The sequence below is a fragment of the Argentina silus genome (assembly GCF_951799395.1).
Source record: "Argentina silus genome assembly, chromosome: 12".
NCBI lineage: Eukaryota > Metazoa > Chordata > Actinopteri > Argentiniformes > Argentinidae > Argentina > Argentina silus.
In genome coordinates, this window is record NC_139666.1 from 17,558,838 (window position 1) to 17,581,054 (window position 22,217).

Here is a 22,217-nt window from a genome sequence, read left to right on the forward strand (position 1 = left end):
ACCTATCATGGGGAAACTGTAGCCCTATCAGGACATACTGCCTTACAGAGCTGGTTCTACTTCATGTTCAACTGAACCCTTTGCTGCTGTCATGACTACAGTATCTTAGTGCGCTTTCACCCCTACCTTGTTTGGTGCAGACTTACCAAACGCTAAGTTCGGATCATTCGGACAGGTGTGAACACTCCATAAACTTGAGTGGGCACCAAACAGTCGGACCATAGTTTGCCGAAACTAAGTCAACCGTGGTGCGGTTCTTTACGAGTGAGAACACAATTCTACCTGGTCCGGCCTTTTTCCAGGAAAAAACACAAATACACTATGTATTATGGGTTGCTGCAGACTTACTGTACTGTATGGTGTTGTTAGGAGAGGAAAGTAGCTAACTAGCAATCGAGTCTGGGACAGACTTGAGCAGCCGACTCATTGACAGGCGTGTCTCCTCCACATAGAGTATGGGCAGATGAACATATCTGTTGGCATCTTGTTTACGATGAATGCTGTAAAGCAGCAGATTATCTACTGCACTTAGCCTGTATCTTAAGTTTTTTACGTATTTTACCTCAAAACATTTGGTATTACGATCCCCAAGATCGTATTTCCAGGTCTACAAAAATGATCACACAGAACCTAATAATTTGGAGATAGGGTAGGTATGTACAGACCTGTGGTCTTCTGCCCTCAGTATGGCCCAAGGCGTGTGTGAGTGTGCTTGTGCATGTATGTTTGTGTGTGTTTATGAAATATGATGTTGACACTGTACTACCACCTGGAGGATTTTCCTGCCTGCTGGCCATTTAACCTGGTTGACCTTCAACCTCTCTAATCGCTATGGAGGTTAAGTCTGCTCAGGAGATCTGTGGTAAACATGATGACATGTTGACTGGTTTGAACTTGAAGAGTTTCATTCTACATTCTAAATCCCCTCTGTCTCATATAACCTTATCCAATGATAACAAGGCACTCTAACCTGCTGTATGTTATTGTGAGTTGAGTTGTGTAATCTATCTTGGTCAGTTGGCTGTGAACAGTTTTCCTCTGCGGTTGATTCATTATTGAGGTTATGACTCTATCCATTTTTGAACCTTTGCTCATTTTTCTCTCGAAGTTCAGATAGCCCTAATAGTCCTCGATGTGTGAGGGCCAAATGTTTTGGATTTGGAGGAGGTTGTTGTGACCTAGCCAATGTTTGCTTGTTTTAGAGTTTAAGACACTGCCAGAAGTTTCCTAATGTTTCATACACTAGAACCGCTTTCCCAGGAGCCTATCCCTCTATCTTATCAGAAATATTGGAGAAACAAAACAAATGCAGTTTTGATAGGAAACACACAGCTGGCAATGCCTGAGAAAGAGAGAGAGAGAGAGAGACTATTTTTTAAAAGATGTTTCCATCATGTCTTTGTCTCTGGCGGCCTCTGGCAGTATGTGTAAGTTCAGCTTCAAAGAAGGTTACCCTATTTAATCTGAACTTTTTTCTGGTGGCTCTTAGAAGAAATCTGAAAGGAGAACACTTGCCCTGAAAGCACAAACAGCGCATCTTATTCTATTAGAACTGTGTCTGCCAACATATAACTCAATGTATATTATCAGTCTCTGAGCTGCACATGTTTGCCAATCCCTCACAACTTTCCAGCCACATCCTCACAGTTGGATTCCTGGCCTACGGTCTCTCACTTAGTAAACACTCCAGTTTGAGTCCTTACAGCCTCTCTCCCAGTAAACACTTCCTGGTCTACTGCCTCTCTCTCCAGTTTGTATTCTTACCTGACCCCTCGGCTAGCGATGTGGACATGGTGGGGCTCCAACACATTTGTGTTTGTGTGTCTATTACCATTTTGGGTTATTTTACCCAAAACATTTTCCCCCCGTAAAACCAACACAAGCACTCTGTCAGCTAATTAGCTTCTTGTTCCTATTGCACATATTTAAATGGATAGTCTGTAAACTACTGACAAATTCAAGGCATCAACTGTTGGTTTCTGTGGCACCCACTAACACCTCATTCTGGTGGCAACATGTACATGTATATGACATCTGTAAGTAGCATATAATCAACATTTAATATATAAACCGTTGAAACTATAAAAAAGGATTAGCACCCAGTAGGTACCCTATAAAACGTGTTAATAGGTACTTCTCCTCTTATAATCCCTGAGGAATATAACCAACACTGTTCACTAACTAGAACAGCCCAGAGAGAACACATAGGCTTGTGTCTCTGTAAGAACTCCCTGTTCTAACTTCTGTTCTCAACGAGGCCTATAACCTGCCAGTTTGCACCAGTAACAGCCTCTGTAACACTTCTGTCAGGTTGTGTGCATGTGCGTTTGAGCAAGAACGTGAAAAGTAGAAGATAGTCAAAGAAATTGCATACTTCATTCATTGATTGTTCATTGATCACTGATAATCCACAGCCCAGACACATTGTATGTCCTCGTCTCCTCTCAGTGAGACGGCAGAACATGAAGGTGCGGATCAACGCCACTGGTGACACCATTGTGATGAAGTTCGTCAAGCCCAACGCCGACACCAAGCTGGAGGGATACATCCTGGGCTATGGTAGCAGCATGTTCTCCAAACAGTTCATCCAGCTGCCAGAGAACGGCCAGCCCTATGAGACCGAAATTGGTGAGGCCTATGTGTGTGTGTGTGTGTGTGTGTGTATGTGTGTGTGTGTGTGTGTGTGTGTGTGTGTGTGTGTATGTGTGTGTGTGTGTGTGTGTGCGCGTGTGTGTGTGTGTGTGTGTGTGTGTGTGTGTGTGTGTGTGTGTGTGCGTGTGCGTGTGCGTGTGCGTGATCAAAACTAGAGAATGTGTGGTACACATGTGTGTTGTATTTCTACATTTTTAGTCATGGCCAGATTCTATGCCTCACTAACAGAGAACACATCTGTGGAGGCTCAATCCTGGCTCCTCAACAACCCCATGCCTCCATCTTTTCTCTCACTGACCCTCACCCCCAAGAGCTAGACCTCTCTGTCCTGTTCCTCTCTGGAATGTTCTCCGAGGTCATATGCGAGACCATGCAAAAGGAGGCCCATGGAGTAAACCCCAAAACTGCTGACCCTTAAATCGCCCCTCTTGCTTTCAGATGCTGAGCCCAAGTACCTGATCGCTGTCCAGCCCATACCAATCAACGATGTGAAGAAACAGTGCACAGGTAAGGTACACTGTTTAAAATCCAATCATTAAATTCAGTCTGCAGGGGGCAATAGTGCAGGGCAAAACTGAAATACATTAGCTTAATTCATGTATGAAGCATTATGCACATGCAATAGATATGAATAGATGACATGTCCCCACAGGCAAGGTGAACCTGGATAAGCCGTTGCACCTGGTGATAGGCTCAGTGACCCCCACCACTGTTCTCCTGTCCTGGGGAACCTTTCTGAAGACACCCTACGAGGGGAACATCATGAAGGACTGTCTGGAGGACGGGTGAGTCCACACACACACACACACACACACACACACACACACACACACACACACACACACACACACGGATGTGCCAAAAAGAGTCACGCCACACTATTGAAAATCATTGTACAGCTTGAGAAATACACACTTTATACACATATAAATCATATACAACAGGCTCTCTAGTACTGTACATATGGAATAACTGTAACACATGACTCCCTGAAGTCTCTCTGGTTATTGGCTGAGGAACCCACAGGGCCACGCTGCAGGTGTTTAGAAGAAGAGTGATCCGACACAACAACCACTGGGACACACTCACTAACACACTTTCCCTACTCCCTTCCCCTGCTCTCTCTCTGTGGAAAGAGAGGCTTTGGAAAAGCAATTGGAAAGCTTGACCTCACCCCTGCTTTGACTCGCAGACAAAAGCTTAATTTGACTTTTTAAACTCTCTAATGTCAGTTACGTCTGTTTCTGTCGTGCCCCAGCGGAACGCCTTCAAAACTAGGTAACAGGAATCTGTAGCCCTGCCGTCGCCACGGTTACTGACACGCAATGGTGTGTTTCAGATCAGTTTCCTCCATTTTGGGGGTGCACAGCGCCAGTCCTTAGGAACAGCAGTGAGTCAGTCTAGTCTCCAATGTCTCTGTTGTCCCATTGTAGGTCAGAATCTTAGATGGGGGAGAATCACTACATTTGGTGAAAATGCTGTGTTGGCACAAATATCACTATACACCTTATTGTATGCTTAATATCAGTAATAAAAAAAAAAATCTATCTCTGACACAGACACTACACCGTGCGTTACCGGGAGAGGAACAGGAAGTGGACCTACCAAACGTGCCCCACCAGTGACACAGTCATTGATAACCTGAAGCCCAACACAGCGTATGAGTTTGGAGTCCGGCCCAACAGTGAGGACCGCGGTGGAGTGTGGAGCAAACCAACCATCCACAACACCAACATGGGCGGTATGTCACTTAAACCTTTCCCCCCTAGCCACACTAACATGGGCAGTATGTTACCTAAATCCTTTCGCCTTAACCACGCCCACATGGGTGGTACATCACCTATATCCTTCCCCCTTAACCACACCAATACGGGCGGTACGTCACCCAAACCTCTTCCCCAAAATGTAATGATACACAGTAACCTGCTATCTACACCATGGACAGTACGTCACCCCTTCTCCAGCAAACCTCCTATACAGTACAACATACCTATTACTTTATAGCCTACAAGCCATAACCATGCCCTCACCAACGCGAGGCCAACGCTGGTAACTCAGTTATCCACAGAGTTACATCCACATGTTGTAAAAGATGTGTTTGAAATGCTCTGCATAACCAGTTGCTCCATCAATTGCTTCCACATGTTAATTTATCTTGTGTTGTGTTGTCTTTTCCAGAGAAGCCCATGCAGAAACCCTATAAACCACGCAGCCCTGTTAAGCCTTTGGTATGTGTTGGAGATATTCATTATCACTTTGAAAACATTTCGATCTTGATTTATGTTTAACTCAAGTGCAGCTCTAGAGATTACAGTCAGTGTAATTGTATAGATGGGGGGAGTTTGAATGTTGTATAGATAGATGAGTTTAAATGTTGACACAAGTCTTATTGTCTAGTATTGTGCCTCAGATGTTCTTTAGAGAGTGAGCAGTGTTCTTTGGCAAGTCTGTAATATGCTTTAGATAGTCTGTAGTGTGCCTTGGTGAGTGTAATATGGTTTAAGGACTGTTTGGAGCACTTTCTTTCCATCCCACCCCTTGAATGGAAATAGCTACACTGCAGCCAGAGCTGACCAGGCCAAGAGAGGAGAGGAGAGGAGAGGAGTGGAGAGGAGAGGAGAGGAGAGGAGAGGAGAGGAGAGGAGAGGAGAGGAGAGGAGAGGAGAGGAGAGGAGAGGAGAGGAGAGGAGAGGAGAGGAGAGGAGATAGGACAGAGAGGAGAGGAGAGAGGACAGAGAAGAAGCCATGAGAGGACAGAGAGAGAGTAGCATTGGCCCTGAGTTTCTGGCTGTGCTCTGTGACTGTGCAGTCCTGCCGTTTCACGTGCCCCCGGCCCCCCACTCATAAACCCGCACAGCTGCACAGCATCAGCCGCAACGTTGGCACTTCCTGAGGGAAAGTTGGAATAACAAGCTTCCCGCCAGAGAGTTTACTGATTCGACACAGAGAAAAGGGGCATGGGGTGATGTAACAGAGGGAGAGAGATAGATAGAGAGGAAGAGAGAGGCAGAGTGAAGGGAGAGAGAGAGCTCTCTGAACTAAGGTGAGTTTTGATTCTCTCCCTGTCTTTCTCCACACAGAAACCCATCATGGCGGGCCCGAGAGCCTTCTTTCCTCCTCGCCAGGGTAAGCCAATAGAGACACGCTTCTGCTTTGGTTAAACCCACTGAACCCTGTTTTAATATCACAGCAGAGATTTTACAGGACACTGTGATTTATCGCTACTCAGAAACGTCTGTTTCAGCCCTCGTCACTGAACCCTGCTTTAAGAGTCAGCACTGGAAGAATGTTAACGAGACTTTTGATTTATCATTCTGCAGGCAGGACCTGAGCATGTGTCAATCCTGCACTATAATCTCCTAATCTTAATTTTGCTAACCGCAGTCTTAATTCTAGGTGAGGAGAGACGCTGGGACTGTGGAGAGACGCTGACGTGTACAAATGGGAATGTTTTGCCTATGTGGATGATGATGTGATTAGCTAAATACGTACCTACAGTATGATCTAGGATAGTCAGTTTGTTGAATCATCCATTACACTGACTGCACTGCACAGAGCCTGTACACACTGTGTGGATATAGTTTTCTCTCAAAGCACCTCACTGTCTCTTTCAGGACACTCCAGGGGAGTAGTGATAATATTGTACATGTTTTGATATATGTCTCCCCTTCTGCCCTCATCAGTTCTCCATAACAGGACCCAGGGCAGACTGCCCCTCTTCCGGAAACCCAACTTCCCTCTAGTTCCAAGGACAACCTTTGGTAATGACCCTCATGACCTATGGTTAGGGCCTGAGGTTTTTCCTGGTCAGGTCGCATGAACAGGAAAAACTCCTGGTCCAAGCTATGTCCTGTCTGTCCGACCGTTACATGTCTCTTTCTTTTTCCTTAGGAAACCTTTAAGAACTCACCGTTTTACATTCACTACAGGCTTGCTACTTTCTCTAGGGTATAGGATCTCTCTTTACAGACCTCTTGATATACATTATGTTCCTCAGCTCCAACCTCCACTAGACAGGACGTTCTGCCCATGCCAGGACTTTTGGTGCCCCACCGCCAGCCAATCGGTAAACAGAGAAACAATATATTCTGTTACGAGACAAGCTGCTTCACTGTCAGTCAGCTTGGCTGCGTCCAATTACAGGCTGGGTGGGTGGGGTTGCCGAGGACTCTTGTTTATAATTGGCTGCATGAGTAAGATTAGCATGTACTCAGTAAGTAGAAAGCCCCTCTCCCCTGGAACGCAGAAGATAACTGCCATGAAAGTGGAGGTAGGTTGCTATGATAACATAGCGGTTTTGTAGCATGGTATAGCCCAGAGGTATTCAAATCTGGCCCTAGAGACCTAGACCACTCACCCGGTCTCCCAGTTTTGAAACCAAGCAGTGTTGCAGAGCTTGAGGTCTGGATGTGAATACCCCTGGTCTGCACGTTGGCTTCAAGGATGAACAACTTTTGACTCACACTGAGCACATTGCAAAGGCGCTGCTTGTTCACGCAATGCGTTTCTCATCAGTCATGTCCCAAAAAAGTGTCGGCCATCTTTCTCAGTCTTCTCAGTCTTTCTCTATCTGTCTCTAATGTCTTTACCATTTGTCTGTCCATCATTATCTGATCCTCATACTAGTATATATTGGATTTGTGTGGAATTACTGTCATACTATACCCTATTCTTCCCAGTATAACTGTTTATCATGTATGTATGTGTGTATTCATGACTGTACAGACAGTACTCTGAATGATCTGATTCTCATCCTCACAATCTCCTTTCCATCATGTATAAAGTGTTTCTGTCAGTCCAGGTGCTTTGCTTCCTGCCAATTGCAATCTAGATTGTGTGCAAGTCTGCATGACAACGTTGCATGACACTCTACAAAATGCTACAGTACGCCACTTTCTCTCCAACAGGAACAGAGACTTGAAGATCCCTCTTGAGATGTTCCTGTCTTTTTTCTCATATTCTCACTCTACTCTGAACACCTCCTTCCTATTGTAACTTCCCTTCACTCCAGATCAACCAAGATCACATCGTTTATGAGCTTGTCTTCCTGTCTCTAATGTATTATATCCTTTCTTACCACATCCCTCCCTCTCTCTCTCTCTCTCTCTCTCTCTCTCTCTCTCTCTCTCTCTCTCTCTCTCTCTCTCGACCTGTGCTTTACAGTAGCTCTAACCAGTCCCTTGGTTACATCACCTGAAAATGAGTTGGACTCCAGGTACCAATTGTTATGTTACGTAACTGAACCACTATCAACTACTGTACCATACCACTCTCCCTGATCCTAACTGAGGTACAGTGGCATAAACACTACATGGCCATGCAGATGAATAGTGGTACTAAAGGCCTGAGATGCCCTCATATCTGCTCTACTGCATTCACCCTGAGGCTGAGGTAAAACATCTGAGCGGATTGAACAATCAATCAGGGATGGCCATTGAAATCCCACGGCAGGTGATCAATCAGGCCCCATTAAAACCTCATGGCTCACAATCCTCCAGAGGCACAGCCAATGGATTTGGACGGCCGTCGCTCACAGGTATCCAGGGCCTGGTAGCAACGTCTGTGTGTAGTAACACGGTCGTTACACTGCAAACAGCTCCATATGGTCTCCTCTCCTTTGAAATCTGGGCCCCTCTATCAGACTTGTGCCAGGGAGAATTCATCCTTTAGATGTTGGTTTAGTCTAGGTCTAGTATAAGTTTAGGCCCAGCCTAAAACCATTATCCTGTTCCCTGTTTTCCATAATTCCTCATTCTAGTGAGAATCAAGCTTCTTCTGTCTTCTGTCTATCATTGTCTTGTTTCTCCTAATGTATCCTATTTCTGTTCTCTTTCTAATGTGTCAAAGAACTGCATTCTCTGTACTGTATGTTCTATCTGATGCTATTTCTATAGCATCAAGGTATCTCTTTCCTCTCTCACCCAACCCAGGAGTTGCAGACCTGTTCAGAACTGCTTCCTCTCCCACCGTTGATGTCCCCCAAGCCTCCCCCTGGCTCCTGCCCACCCTCCCACTACCCATCCCTGCAATCCCTGTGTCTGGGCACCATCGAAATGGAGAGAGACACCGGGGTCAGGCCCAGGCCCAGGCGCGGTCCGAGCCAGAGCCCAGACCTGAGCCCAGACCCGAGTCCCGGCCCCAGCCCCAGCCCCAGCCCCAGCCCCAGCCCCAGCCCCAGCCCCAGCCGCAGCCCCAGCTCCAGCCCCAGCCCCAGCCCCAGCCCCAGCCCCAGCCCCAGCCCCAGCCCCAGCCAAAGCCACAGCCAAAGCCAAAGCCAAAGCCAAAGCCAAAGCCACAGCCAAAGCCAATATCACAGCCCCAGCCCCAGCCCCAGCCCCAGCCCCAGCCCCAGCCCCAGCCCCAGCCCCAGCCCCAGCCCCAGCCCCAGCCCCAGCCCCAGCCCCAGGCCCACCCCCGGCCCCGGCCCCGGCCCCGGCCCCAACCCCAGCCCAGGCCCAGGCCCCAGCCCCAGCCCCAGCCCCAGCCCAGGCCTCAGCCCCAGCCCCAGCCCCAGCCCCAGCCCCAGCCCCAGCCCCAGCCCCAGCCCCAGCCCCAGCCCCAGCCCCAGCCAAAGCCACAGCCAAAGCCAATATCACAGCCACGGCCACAGCCACGGCCGCAGTCACAGCCGCAGCCACAGCCACAGCCAGGGACAGCTAGGGTCATCCAGAAACCAGCGACCACTACTGGTAAAGGTCTCACTCTCTACAATAATTTACTCCCATCCCATGTTTGGCTTTCAAACATTGATTAAACTAGGGGTTGGGTAAAAGAAAACAGTTTTTGAAAGTACTTGTCCTTTTGTATATACCTAGATCATTAAGTCTAAGACCATCTAGCATGTACTCAAGCAAAAGCTCAATTGATTTAATAATTTAGCTCAAGAGTGCATTTGGACCTATAAGCCCCAAATAAAAAATTAAAGTTCTCTCTCACACAGCTCCCAGCCCATTAGAGGTGGGAAAGCCTCTGCCACGACCCGCTCTGGCCACAGAGAGAGCCAATAGTAACAACCAGGGTAACGATGACAAGATTCCATTTGTCTCATCACCATCTCTGTTATCCAGCCTCTTGAAACCCCAAACTTCTCATTGGTCATTACTGCTGTCCATCAATCACTGGATGACCCCATGGCTTCCCCATGCTATAATTCCACCTTCATCAGTCCTCTGGAGCGTTGATTGTACAGTGCTGTGGGTAGAAGTTGCCCATGTACAGTGATCTGGGATCAGCTTACCCTCCTGCAATCTGAATCTAACCATAAGGGGGAGAAAGGATCTTCTTTAGATCAGTGTCCAAGGGGCAACTTCATCCTGGTCCTTGTACATCACCCCTTCACCGTGTCTGACCTCTCAACCCTTATCCCTGCAGCTCATCTCAGTCTGTGATGCACGGCTGATCTCATATTCCTCCGACCAATCCCCTCCTCCTACTCCATTACAACATACTCCATCCCTCCTGTCTCTACCTCCATCCTCAGTTCGCCACACTCTCCCCATCCCTGATCACTCACAGCAACGAGGGCTGTTTGAGCCAGGTTTTCTTCTCTCATATCTCCATCCAAGCTCATTTCACTTCACTCCTCCTCTCCTCATCTTCATCTTCCATTCCTTTCATTGATCATCGACTCATTTTATCCATCCAGGGCTGCTTGTGTCCAGGGGGTTGGAACCCCCCCTTTTTTCTTTTCTCTAACCCCCCCACCCACCCCTCTCTCTGTTCATCTAGGTACAGGCAATGTGAGACCCTCGACTGGCGCTGTCCCCCGCTCTCCTCTAGGCTCCTCTGTCACCATGGCAGCCAGAAACACGACGTCGTCTCGTGGCCGAGCCTCTTCTTACTCCACCCCTAATGGCATCAGACCACTTTCTCTACCCAGGGTCACAAACACCTCCCTGACCTCCGTCACTCCAGGGGGTAATGGAACACTCACTGCCTCCTCCTCTTCCTCTTTGTTTCTCCTGCACTACCTCAGAGAATGTACACTGTCTGCCAATTATACAGAGCAGGATATGTGTATGTGTGTGTGTGTGTGTGTGTGTGTGTGTGTGTGTGTGTGTGTGTGTGTGTGTGTGTGTGTGTGAGTGAGTGTGTGTGAGAGAGCGAGAAAGAGTATGGTCCACTCCACGCTAAAATTGCTAAAATATCTTCACTCTCCTTCCTCCTTCTCTTTCTCCTTCCCCTCTCCTTCTGTCCATCTGTCTCTCACGCTCTGCCACATGTGCGCTCCGAGACCCTCCTCTTTGGCAAGTGTTTCACGGCTGCACCTCGAGGAACTTCAGCGTCTCAGGGGTCAGAGTCGTTAACGTGATTTATGCTCCTGCCGGCCGGCCCGGTGGGATGGCTGGCTGGCGCTCTGGCCAGGACACACACCACATTTACACCAGACATGCCAAACCAGACATGCCAAGCCAGACATGCCAAGCTAAGCACTGGGCAGCCACCACAGCACGTCACACAGACACCCTCCAGAACCCTACTATACGCTTTGTCCTCCTCTCAGAGAGAGAGGGAATAAGGGAGGGAGAGAGAGAGAGAAAGAGGGATGATAAAAAGAGAGAGAGAGAGAGAGAAAGAGAGAGAGAGAATAAAGAGAGAGAGAGAGCGACAATAAAGAGAGAGACAGAGAGAGAGAGAGAGAGAGAGAGAGAGAGATAATGGGGAGATAATGTTCTAAATCTCTCACAGCCCAGGTGGTTTAGAATGATCACAAATCAACACCAGACATGTGTATACTCTTGGAGGACAAACCAGCATTCTCAGATGAGATTGTGTTGTTGACTTTGACCTGATGCGGTTGTTTTTGGATTAGATGATGCTTGTTGCGAAAGACACATAGATACGACCTCTCCTGAAACTTCCCTAACCTTCCTTCCTTCTACCTTGGTTTGAATCCCCTCCCACAGGGCTCACCCTGAGATGTCCTGTCATGTTTTTAGAATGTTTTCAGCGTGTTAACTAGGCACTCAGATATGTTTAACAAGCCCTCTTCTCCATCCAACAGCCGACGGAGAGCACCATAAGGGCCTTGCTCTTCCCAAACCTGTCGTGTGGTCCCAAAAGAGACTGGGTAAAAAAAAAAGAGATGATTACTTCTGAGTGTCTCTCACCCACTAATCCGTCTCCTCAAGCTATACCATTGTCTCACTTGCAGCCAGCCCACCCTGTGCTTTTGTTCTGTGATTTGACAGCATTTGTCTATCAGTGTGATTGTCCAGTCTTGATCAATGTCTATAATGGGCCTGCCAGTGTCTTCTTTGTCATCATTTTTGCTGTAAACATGGCTGAAGCTGAATACTCTCCCTCCATCAATAACTGATTCTTAACTGATTTACTTACGTCTGGCCGTAGCCCAGTAGCTCTGGTTAATAATGTCCAGACCGAGAGTAATTGAGCACTAGTTGAGTTTTGGCATTAGTGAAGGTCTGGAGAGTTTCTACTAATTCAGTTCACATGTCACAGCTGGTGTCTGTTGTATCGTGAAACTGGGACAGTTTCAGAGGTCTTCAAGGAGTCTCAGGGCTCACTGGAAGCTGCTCTACTGAAACAATAACACCCTCTTTCTCATCTGCCCACCCAATTTCATTGAAAATCAGTCGCCACAACTCTCAATGGCACATTTTTGGGAGTTGTCCAATCAAAGGTTTCAGTTGAAGCCCTTTCAAAAAAAAAAAAATAATCTGGTCATGGTGATGTCAATGTCATCTTGGGTTTATGTGTGTGATGTCCGTTAGTCCCATCTATGTCCTAAAGCTTGGGTAGCTTTAGGTTAATCCATACAAGATGGGTGTTCATGTTTGTCTCTCAACGCCATCTTGTGTTGTCTCTCATACTGTATGTCCTGCACATTTTATGTTTGATTTAATGTAGCTCTGCTATGAATGTCCACTGAACTAGTTAAAGCTTGTGGTGCCTTCTATTTCCAGTATAACTGTATCCAGTCTTTCTTGAGCAGAGTGGGGGGTGTAGTGGATCACGCCTATGAGTCCCTTCAGTGTGTTGCAACAACCATAATAACAATATCAGTGGAATATTTCTCAAAGAATATTTTTCTAGGGAGGAACTAAAGCACAGTGTTTTGACACAGAGGAGAGAATCTGACTGAAACCAGAGCACAAACATTGCCGCTGTTAAAGGTCACACTTCACAACGTGGTAAAACAGTGAAGTGGTGAGGCTTTTGGCACCCAGAAGGTTCAGAGTGAGTTTTGTGGGTGTTGTGAGTAATCTGGCTCACCCAAACCCCATCTGTAGAATCCAGGATGTTAAACAGAACTTTCTGGGGACATCACATCCTACTTCCCTATGACTGCACTTCCTGTCCAGTGTGGAGGAATGAGCTCATGGTGATGACACAAGGTCAACAAAATGTCCACAAAGGTTTTCCCTTCCACAGTCCAAAAACATGTTATTCTTCTATTCTCTGAACTGTTTCAAAGGACTCAGTGTAATGTTAGCAACTGACAGTAATAGTTCATGCTATGCTTACAGTTTATGGGATTACCCCCTTACAGGTTGTTTGTTGCCATTGTTGTTTGGCATACCGTACATAAGTGACAGTAACTGCTAATGCATAATGTTAACTTGGGCATCCTGTCTGCGAATGTTTATCATTAGCTAATATGTTACACACAGAATTAGCCAAAGACACACTTAAAAGTTATGTCCAGGGTTAGCTCATATTTGTAATTACCTTATTGGCTTGCTCAGAGTTAGCAAGGGCTTGGCTTGTAGGCAGATCACTTCTGCTCATCTGTGCTCTTTGGCAGAAATCAGGGATTTATACTGAGTGGCAGGCATGCAGGGGTCATGTCCAGCTGGGCCTGGGCTTTGACACAAGCCTGGGGTAATATTTATGAATTGTTCTTGGCTCAACACGGAGGGCTGAAGAACATTCTAAGATTTTAACCCTTTGAGGACACCACCGTGACCACAAATCCTTCTCTAAGATAAGAGAGAGCCAAGAGGTGATGAGATGGGCCCCCTAGATACCACTATCTAGGGCCTTAGAACCTGAGGAATGAGGATCAGATACAAGCCGGGTGGTCCCCCAATGCCATAGATGAACAATGGATAGAACAAACCTAGTTCTCTACCATCCATGAAAATCATCCCCAAGTCAACCCTAAGATGGTGCCAGACACAACAAAGGCAATAGAGACAATCTGTTTGTCCAGCATATGCACTCAAGAAAGACCACGTGTTGTCCTCTGGGTCCTAGGACCCATACTGAGTCTGTTACACATGGGTCTTTATCTCATAGCTTTGCACTTTGTCCTTGTTGTTAGCCCCTCAGCCGGCCGAAGCTCCAACATCCTTTAAAGGCTAAAAAAAGCAGTAGAGAATCTGAGCTGGCTGTTTCAGGCCCTGGGTTGTATTTTATTTCATCCTATCCTTTCTGGAAGCAAGAACAATACAGTGATTGTGAAGGATTTGGCCTGGTTGTTCCAGAGGATTAATTGAGAGCAGGTTTCTGCAGTTTCTCTCTGAGAGAGATACTGTATAAGAACATTCGTAAAATGTTATGAGTTTTGCTAACCTTTTTTTAGAATCCTTGTATGATTTTTGAGATCCTCTGATTGTTATTCTTTGCTTCAGTTATTTTTTTTTTATGGGAGCTGGTAAAAGTTGGTTTATGGTTTGAGGTTATTAAAAGTTGACGTGGTTTGTGTTAGTCATAGACCATGGCCGCACACACTGCATTGGGAATTCTCAAGAGACTTTTTAAGGTCTCAAGTCCAATCTGTATCCTATTGTTGCTCTTGTTCAGTCATAGTTTTCACTCTCCACTCAATAATCGTGCTTCTGTCCTCTTAATTTTTTTCTCCCTCTCTGTCTCCCTCTCAGTGTTGCTCAGTATTCATCCACAGTTAACAGTTTTGACCTCTCTTCAGTGCACACCAGCGGGCTCCAGTGCTGTTATAGTTCCTAACCCTGCCATGGCCTCTATTTCCCAGGCTCTTCTGCAGTTCTGCGTCCCTCTCTTCCTGTCAACAAAAGGCCCAACCTGGTGGGGAAACCAGGGGACAAGGCAACCAGGGGTGAGGGCAACAGTGACCATCATTGTGTAAAAACAAATGGAAAACACTACAGCACATGTCACAAAAGCAACTTGCACTACTTAATTTTGCCCTCATGTGAATGATTCATCATTAACAAACTTTGTTCCATGCAGCTCAGATTTACTACTGTGCTGGTCTTTTCTGAAAAGCACACTCACTGCTTTGGACACCTGTGCTCATGTATTGTGTGTGGGTGAGGCACGTACTGTATGTGTGTGAGTGTGTATGTGTGTTTGTGTGTGCGTGTGTGCGTGTGTGTGTGTGTGTGTGTGTGTGTGTGTGTGTGTGTGTGTGTGTGTGTGTGCGTGTGCGTGTGTGTGTGCACGCGCAAGCACACGCCTGTGTACCTGCTTCTGTGTTCGCTTGTGTTTTCTGGCTTACCTTTTTTCCTTTATAAGAAACATCACTTCTGCGATGCAACATGAATCTCTGATCTCTCGGTAGGAAAAACACTCAGAGATGCGCTGGGTGATGACTGGAGCAGATGACCACAACTGTAGTTCAAAAACATCAGACGGTCTCATTTTACATATGACTGAGCCTGCTCCCCTCCTCCTCTGTCCTCAGATAAACCCATGGACCTGAAGCAGGGTGACAAGGCCTCCATCTTGAAGCCATTCCCTCTTGTGACGGCCAAGCCTGTCAAACAAGAGCGCAAACTGACAACCACACTTGCCCCGGCATTTAACGGTACGATTGAACCGAAGGTTGTCCCTTATTGAATTATGTGTGTGTGTGTGTGTGTGTGTGTGTGTGTGTGTGTGTGTGTGTGTGTGTGTGTGTGTGTGTGTGTGTATGTGTGTGTCATGTAGAGACGTTTCGGAAATAATTGTATGTTTGATAATGTGTGTTAGAGTGACTGTGTGTAAATCAACTCTGAAAGCAGCCTACCTCTGACTTAAACAGTGTGTGAGCGAGAGTGCATCTGGGTTCACAGGCCTGAGAATGAGCACTCGTACTTTCATGGTGTGAGCAGATATTTACTTAACCTGGCATTGGATGAGGCAGGTGTGTGTGTGTGTGTGTGTGTGTGTGTGTGTGTGTGTGTGTGTGTGTGTGTGCGTGTGTGTGTGCGTGTGTGCGTGTGTGTGTGTGTACGTGCGTGTGTGCGTGTGTATGTGCGTGTGCGCGTGTCTCTGTGTGTGTGTGTGTGTGTGTGTGTGTGTGTGTGTGTGTGTGTGCGTACATGTGTGCGTGCATGTGTGTGTGTGCAGAGAGAAAGAGAGAGAGAGTCTTCCAGGCCTGAGCAGGTGCTGGCCTAGGCCTGAGCCAGAGCTGTGAACTGAGGACAAAGAGAGCTGCCAGGGAATGCTGACACATCATCACACAATACACTCCTCTCAGAGCACTCACTCACACACACACACATCCAGTTACACTACACTCATGCACACAATCCTGAATATTCTCACAGCACACACAAACACACACCTTATCACACTGGTCCAACAAAAGATGAATGCAAACCCACACTGTTTCTGTCACACAGTCCACTAACGTTTCATCCCCCTCTTTATCTCACTGCAGGCAGTCGGTTTGACATGGGGGACAACTCGTCTGTGTTCAGCTCTCTGCCAGCCTCAGAGGTTGATGTCATGGGCAAGAAGAGATTCGTAGGTAAAGCATCTTTACAGCCTGTGTCACCTGGTCCCTCCAACAAACACCTAAACTCATGATCTGTATTCATTTCCACCTGGTCATTTTCCTTGTTGTCGTTCCCTCGTTGTCTGCAGCCCCTCATGTGATCTATAAGACGGATAAGAAGCCTGATGAGCCGTGTTCCATTACCAACTCCCTCAGCTTCTTCCCCGAGGAGGAGGGAGGGGAGCAGAACGTGACCGGACCCCCCCGCTCACCCCCCTCCAACCTCACTGTGATGACTGTGGAGGGATGCCCCTCCTTCGTCATCTTAGACTGGGAGAAAGCAGACAACGATACCACAGGTGTGTGTGTGTGTGTGTGTGTGTGTGTGTGTGTGTGTGTGTGTGTGTGCGCGCGAGTGTGAGAGACAGGGTGGTGTCATGGTCATGGAAGGGTTCAGTCTTTTAACATGAGCTGCTCATTAGACTCTGTTAGACTCTGTTACGGTATTATGAAATTCCATCTGTGCTCAATTATTTTATGTGTCCATACAATTATAACGGAGGTGGGGACCACATGTTGTCGAACGTTTGGGGCCCAACCTCTCAAGGCGTCCTGGTCAACCCCACCCAAATTCCCTGTGTCTTGTGTTGAAGTTTTACATTTGTCTCATTAAGACACAGCACAATTTAGATTTTAATATCACATCTGTATGATATTAACAATGTTGTAAAAAGCCAAAGTTCATAAAGCATGGATCAAATGTTAGAGGCGTTTGTGTGATTAAACATTCTGTGTGGATGTTCTTCTCCTTTGTTAGAGTATGAGGTCATTTCCACAACCAAAGGACCCAATGGACAAGAGGTATCCATCTTGACCACCAACCAGACACACACAGCTGTGGAGAATTTAAAACCAGAGAGCAGGTAGGCTACTGTATACACACACATGAACCTAGATGGTTAGAGTTACACTGCCTGATGTGGCAGACTTTCAACCAGAGAGAGGGCATTAATAAAGCAGGGGAGGCTGGTGGAAGTAGAAATCAGAGGACTTATTGTAATGCATGGGGAGGAATAAGGAACATTTCATACCTTTTCTCATTCCATTCCATGCATGACAATGAGCCCATCCTCTGATCTCTGCATCCACCAATCTTCCCTGCAATACAGATATCACAATAATCAAACAATGTGTTTCTTACTGCATTACCAGAGGATCGACTTTAGTCCTACACTTACCTGACTGTTTTGCACCTTTGGTTCTAAGAGTTGTTATGGCTAACTGGGTAGGGATAGCTGGAGCAGGGTTGGGCATGTGTACTGGGTTTTTAATCATGCTCAGGCCTGGCTTGCATCTACAGACTCAGTATACACCAGAACCTTCCTCTGGGCTCGGTCTGCTGGCCGATGGACAGCCAGAACATCTGAACATGGCACATGGAACAACCATTAGCTCTGTGTGTGTGTGTGTGTGTGTGTGTGTGTGTGTGTGTGTGTGTGTGTGTGTGTGTGTGTGTGTGTGTGTGTGTGTGTGTGTGTGTGTGTGAGAGAGCACTGGACTGCACTCAAGGCTGTCTGGAGAATAAAAATATCAAGTGTCACCGCTCTGGAATCGGGAGGAATATAAACTTAAGCTCCACGAAAAGTTACGATCATGGCGAACAAGAGTGACTAGGGTTTCCATCCCACACTTTTCTTGTGTACGTGGAATCTCCCATTTACTATCCACGATTAAAATGACATTCCTCCTCTGAGAAATCCATCACTGGGGCGATCAGAAATGAAAATTTGGAATGACTTAGGTACACCAATGAATTTACTTCTCTTTCTCCTTTCTTTTTCAGTTATGAGTTTAAAGTGAAACCCAAGAATGAACTCGGGACAGGGCCAATCAGCGAGCCTGTGTCTTTCAGCACAGAATCAGGTAGGTCCAAGAACCAAGATGGTACACCCAAAACATCGAGTAAATCACGCTTACTTAGCTCCATCCGACTCCTGTGAGTATCCAACCCTATGCCCACCATTCATTAGCCTGCTTTTATCATCACAGAGATTGTGAAAACCAATCCAATATGAAGGCAGAAACCCGGACATGTAATGAAAATAGCCATGGGAGACTAATGTCTGCCAGCCTAGTGAGCATAGGTCATATAATAACCAGTGTGTGCTATACACAAGTTTGGCTAAGCCACTCAGTGGTGTGCGTCATAAGGGATCCTTGATAGCACATGTTAGCTTTTAAATGTGTACTGCAGCAAAATCGTTGCTTGTTAATGGTAGGCCTACAGCTTAGCCTTTCGGAGATGTGTTTGGCTTGCTAATTAGTTGCCAGCCATTACTGTAGCATAGCTTAGCATCTAAGGGGCAATATAATTAGCCTGTTGTTAGCCTAATGATTTCAACATGCCCCCCCCATTGCCATAACTACCACTTGGCTACAACTGGGGCTTGACTAATTGAGACCCAGGGGGCTTGTCAGTTTGCCAGACATTTCCTCAGGCCTCTGCACAACACAAGCACAGCAGCAACATGACCAGAACACATTGGTCACAGTCACTCAATACTTCATTATAAACCTGGAGAGTAAACACAATAAGCTAATTTCACACAGACCAAAATGCTCTCCAAGCTGAAAACAAAGTCATACTGCATGTTAGTCCTTTAGTAAGTTTCAGTGCTGATAGAATTGATATAGTGATTTGCCCAATGGCTCCTTGCCCTAATGAAATCAATGCTTTCTCCTGGGGCCAAATCAAGGCAACAGGGCACTGATCCATTTGCACATTTACTATCTAGCAAAATAATGTGATGTGTTCTGGGGGTCATCTTACTGGTGTTATATTGATGTGATAATTTATCCTGATTGACAATGGAATGTTCTCTCCCTACCTCATCTGTAGCGGACCCTCGGGTTAGTGAGAACGTTTCAGGTGAGTGCTCTTTCTCGGTCTCTTCATATTTTTCCCTCGTCTGTATCACATTGAAACACACCGTTCCTGCTGTTGTTCCTGCTGTTGTTCCTGCTGTTGTTCATGTTCATCAACGTCTTGTTCTTGTTCCTGTCACATTAATATCCTGACCTTTAACCCCTATCCTCTCAGGAAAAGATGCCATCTGGACGCAGTTCCCCTTTAAGGCTGACGCGTACTCAGAGTGTAACGGGAAGCAGTATGTGAAGAGAACGTGGTACCGCAAGTTTGTGGGCATTCAGATCTGCAACTCCCTAAGATACAAGATCTACCTGAGCGACTCGCTCAACGGTCAGTGTCTACCTGTGTTTGTCTAGTGTCTGTCTGACTGTATGTGTTTGCCTTAGCGTTCATGTATGCCCATATAGGGGGTTTGAATGAACTGTGTCTATCCACCAAACTGGTTGCCTTTTAATAATTCTACTCTATTCCTTTGATGTATCTCAGTTCCACTGAATTCCCTCAAATTCAACCTTTCTTATTGTGCACCTTCCTTTCAACACTTCTGTCCATCTGTCTTAGTTTCTATAAAGAGCCATATTCAGAGGACATACAAGACAACAGTATGTGAATGGAATGCTTTGTGCAGAACACAAAGGATCAGAACCTGTAATCACAGGCCTGCAATCTTTCATCTCTCATCTCTGACCTCTGACCTGTCCACGTGTTCAGGAAAGTTCTACAACATTGGGGACCAGACTGGACATGGAGAAGACCACTGCCAGTTTGTAGATTCCTTCCTTCCTGGACGGACAGGCAGTCAACTACTGGCTGACCAGCTACCCAGCAGACCAGGTACTGAACTGAGAGTTATCCTTCATGGGTACACTAGAACCCTTCCATATGAAGGTCCAGCACTGTAGTTTTTTCCTCACTTCTCAATGAACCAATAACCAATGTTAATGTATTGCAATGGTTTTAAATTATTACAATTACCGGCATTATTACAATTATTATCCAGGGATCAGCTTATCCAACTATAATGGTCTCCAGACTGCTTTTTTAAGCTAAAAAAGGCAGGGTTCTTCATCGTATCTCTGCCCATTGTCTCAGGGTTCTACAGAGCAATGCGGCAGGAACCCGTCCAATTCGGGGAGATTGGAGGGAACTCACACGCTACCTACGTAGGGTGGTACGAGTGTGGAACACCCATCCCTGGGAAATGGTAGGACCCAAGAGGGAAGGCCAGGAAGAAAGATGGCTGACTGAAGGAAGACGTCACTGGGGTGAGAGGAGGACTAAGGAGGCCTTTGAGCGCCTGGGTGGAGGTAGGCTTCTCTCTCTTAGTGCCATTGAGACTGTAGACATGTCTATCTCTCTGGCGTTTGGCCCAGCCTCCCATGTATAAAACTGTACAGGACATTGTGTCATGGAACTTTATCGAGCACATTTGTAATATTTCCATAGGTCTCATCTCACTATTTATCAAACATGACAACAAGAGAAAAAACTCAAAACCTGTAAAAAGAATAGAAAAGCAGATAAAGGTGTTTCAGAATCAATTAAGAGGTTGAATATGAACACAGGAAAAATATTGGGAAGCTGGCTCCCTAAAATGTAATAACTTGTGTGATGTTATTTATCAAAGGGTTGTTATTAAATGTTCCTTGTGTGTGTGTTTTTTTGCCAGTCTGTCTAAGGGATGGTTATCACACAGAAACACACACAAAATCACATACTGTACCCACACACACATACACAGTACCAAATCCCCCACATTCACATTGATACACATCTTCTACCCTACAGACAAAGGTACAGTATGCACATGTAAAATAGTCCTCACACACTCTGTTCAGTCATGTACCATTTCTTGTATTCGTACTGAGGGATTAGCAGTTGCGGTTTGCACACTATAAAATTATTTATATGTATATGGTGGAAATCTTTTCCAGTGGGTCTCAGTGACTGCAGGTTTGTGTCAATCACTCAAACCTGAAAAACACAAATAGATAGTCTCCAGCCAGTCTCCAGTGGCAAAGTAACAAGAGAAACAGCAGCAGACACCATGGTGGTCACTTGCAATGAATAGGATCAGATGCTGATTTTAATTCTTTGCCTTTAGATCATCTTTAACTAACTTTGACTTCAACTCAGACTGCATGCAACTCCAATTCCTCAGTGGTTTGGGATAACCTGCCTGTCTTTATCTATTACTGGCAGATATTGAGTGCCAGACAGGCAATGTGGACATGTCCTTGTTTTTAGGTTCATTGCAAGTGATCCAAATTGTCCACTAGCCCTTTGATCTACAGATGTGTGGGCTCAATCTGTGCTTTTCTTTTTGTTTAAATATTATATACATGTACATAAGGATTCGCTCTCATCAGTGGAAATCAACTGCCAATTTATGCCAAAGAAAGTCTAAGTTTTTATGTTTTGTACAGTTGCTCACCAATGGCTGCAGTTAAGTTTTCAATGCAAGCTAAGGAAAATTGTTTCTAGCAAAAAATTGTATTTTTGTCTTTGATATGTACAATCATTCCAGTATCTATTTTCAAAAATAAATCAAGTTCTTTTTTACCACTGCTTTGACTCCCATTTGTATTAAATCTGTAGTACTGGGCAGGGGTAATATCTGAATGTGTGGTGTAGTAATGCTCATCACTGGGGAGAATGAGCGCACACACGCACACACACACACACACACACACACACACACACACACACACAGCTTCCCTGTGTTGGTCATTTATTTTCAGTCAGGACAGGACGACTTGAGGGACTAAACCACACGCTCCCTCACCTCACATCCCAGCCAACCACAACTCCCAATTAGGAAAACAAATAGCAACACCAGCATTACCACACTTTTCCAAATCTGCACGGGAGAGAGGAGGCTCTCTGAGGCCAAACCCAACACAGAGATGTGAACTCAGAAACCACAATGTAAGGGACGTCTGGACAAGAGGGGAGGGCACAGAGAAACCAAACCAAAACACAGACACTGCA

At 46.1% G+C, this 22,217-nt stretch overlaps 1 protein-coding gene across 1 annotated transcript in view; it reads left to right on the forward strand.

The window, feature by feature from the left end:
- abi3bpa (ABI family, member 3 (NESH) binding protein a) overlaps positions 1–21,747 on the forward strand; it is a 26,262-nt gene extending 4,515 nt beyond the window's left edge. The window contains exons 2-22 of the mRNA XM_083682624.1: positions 2,449–2,628; positions 3,091–3,159; positions 3,305–3,437; positions 4,212–4,393; positions 4,831–4,880; positions 5,462–5,530; positions 5,733–5,778; positions 6,336–6,413; positions 6,650–6,718; positions 10,432–10,569; positions 11,657–11,722; positions 14,609–14,692; positions 15,281–15,403; positions 16,241–16,330; positions 16,447–16,656; positions 17,115–17,220; positions 18,141–18,220; positions 19,197–19,226; positions 19,398–19,556; positions 19,938–20,060; positions 20,319–21,747. Coding sequence (XP_083538750.1) covers positions 2,449–2,628; positions 3,091–3,159; positions 3,305–3,437; positions 4,212–4,393; positions 4,831–4,880; positions 5,462–5,530; positions 5,733–5,778; positions 6,336–6,413; positions 6,650–6,718; positions 10,432–10,569; positions 11,657–11,722; positions 14,609–14,692; positions 15,281–15,403; positions 16,241–16,330; positions 16,447–16,656; positions 17,115–17,220; positions 18,141–18,220; positions 19,197–19,226; positions 19,398–19,556; positions 19,938–20,060; positions 20,319–20,434 — 2,201 coding nt within the window. The 3' untranslated portion in view covers positions 20,435–21,747. The remainder of the gene's footprint in view (positions 1–2,448; positions 2,629–3,090; positions 3,160–3,304; positions 3,438–4,211; positions 4,394–4,830; positions 4,881–5,461; positions 5,531–5,732; positions 5,779–6,335; positions 6,414–6,649; positions 6,719–10,431; positions 10,570–11,656; positions 11,723–14,608; positions 14,693–15,280; positions 15,404–16,240; positions 16,331–16,446; positions 16,657–17,114; positions 17,221–18,140; positions 18,221–19,196; positions 19,227–19,397; positions 19,557–19,937; positions 20,061–20,318) is intronic.
- The last annotated feature ends 470 nt before the right edge of the window (positions 21,748–22,217 follow it).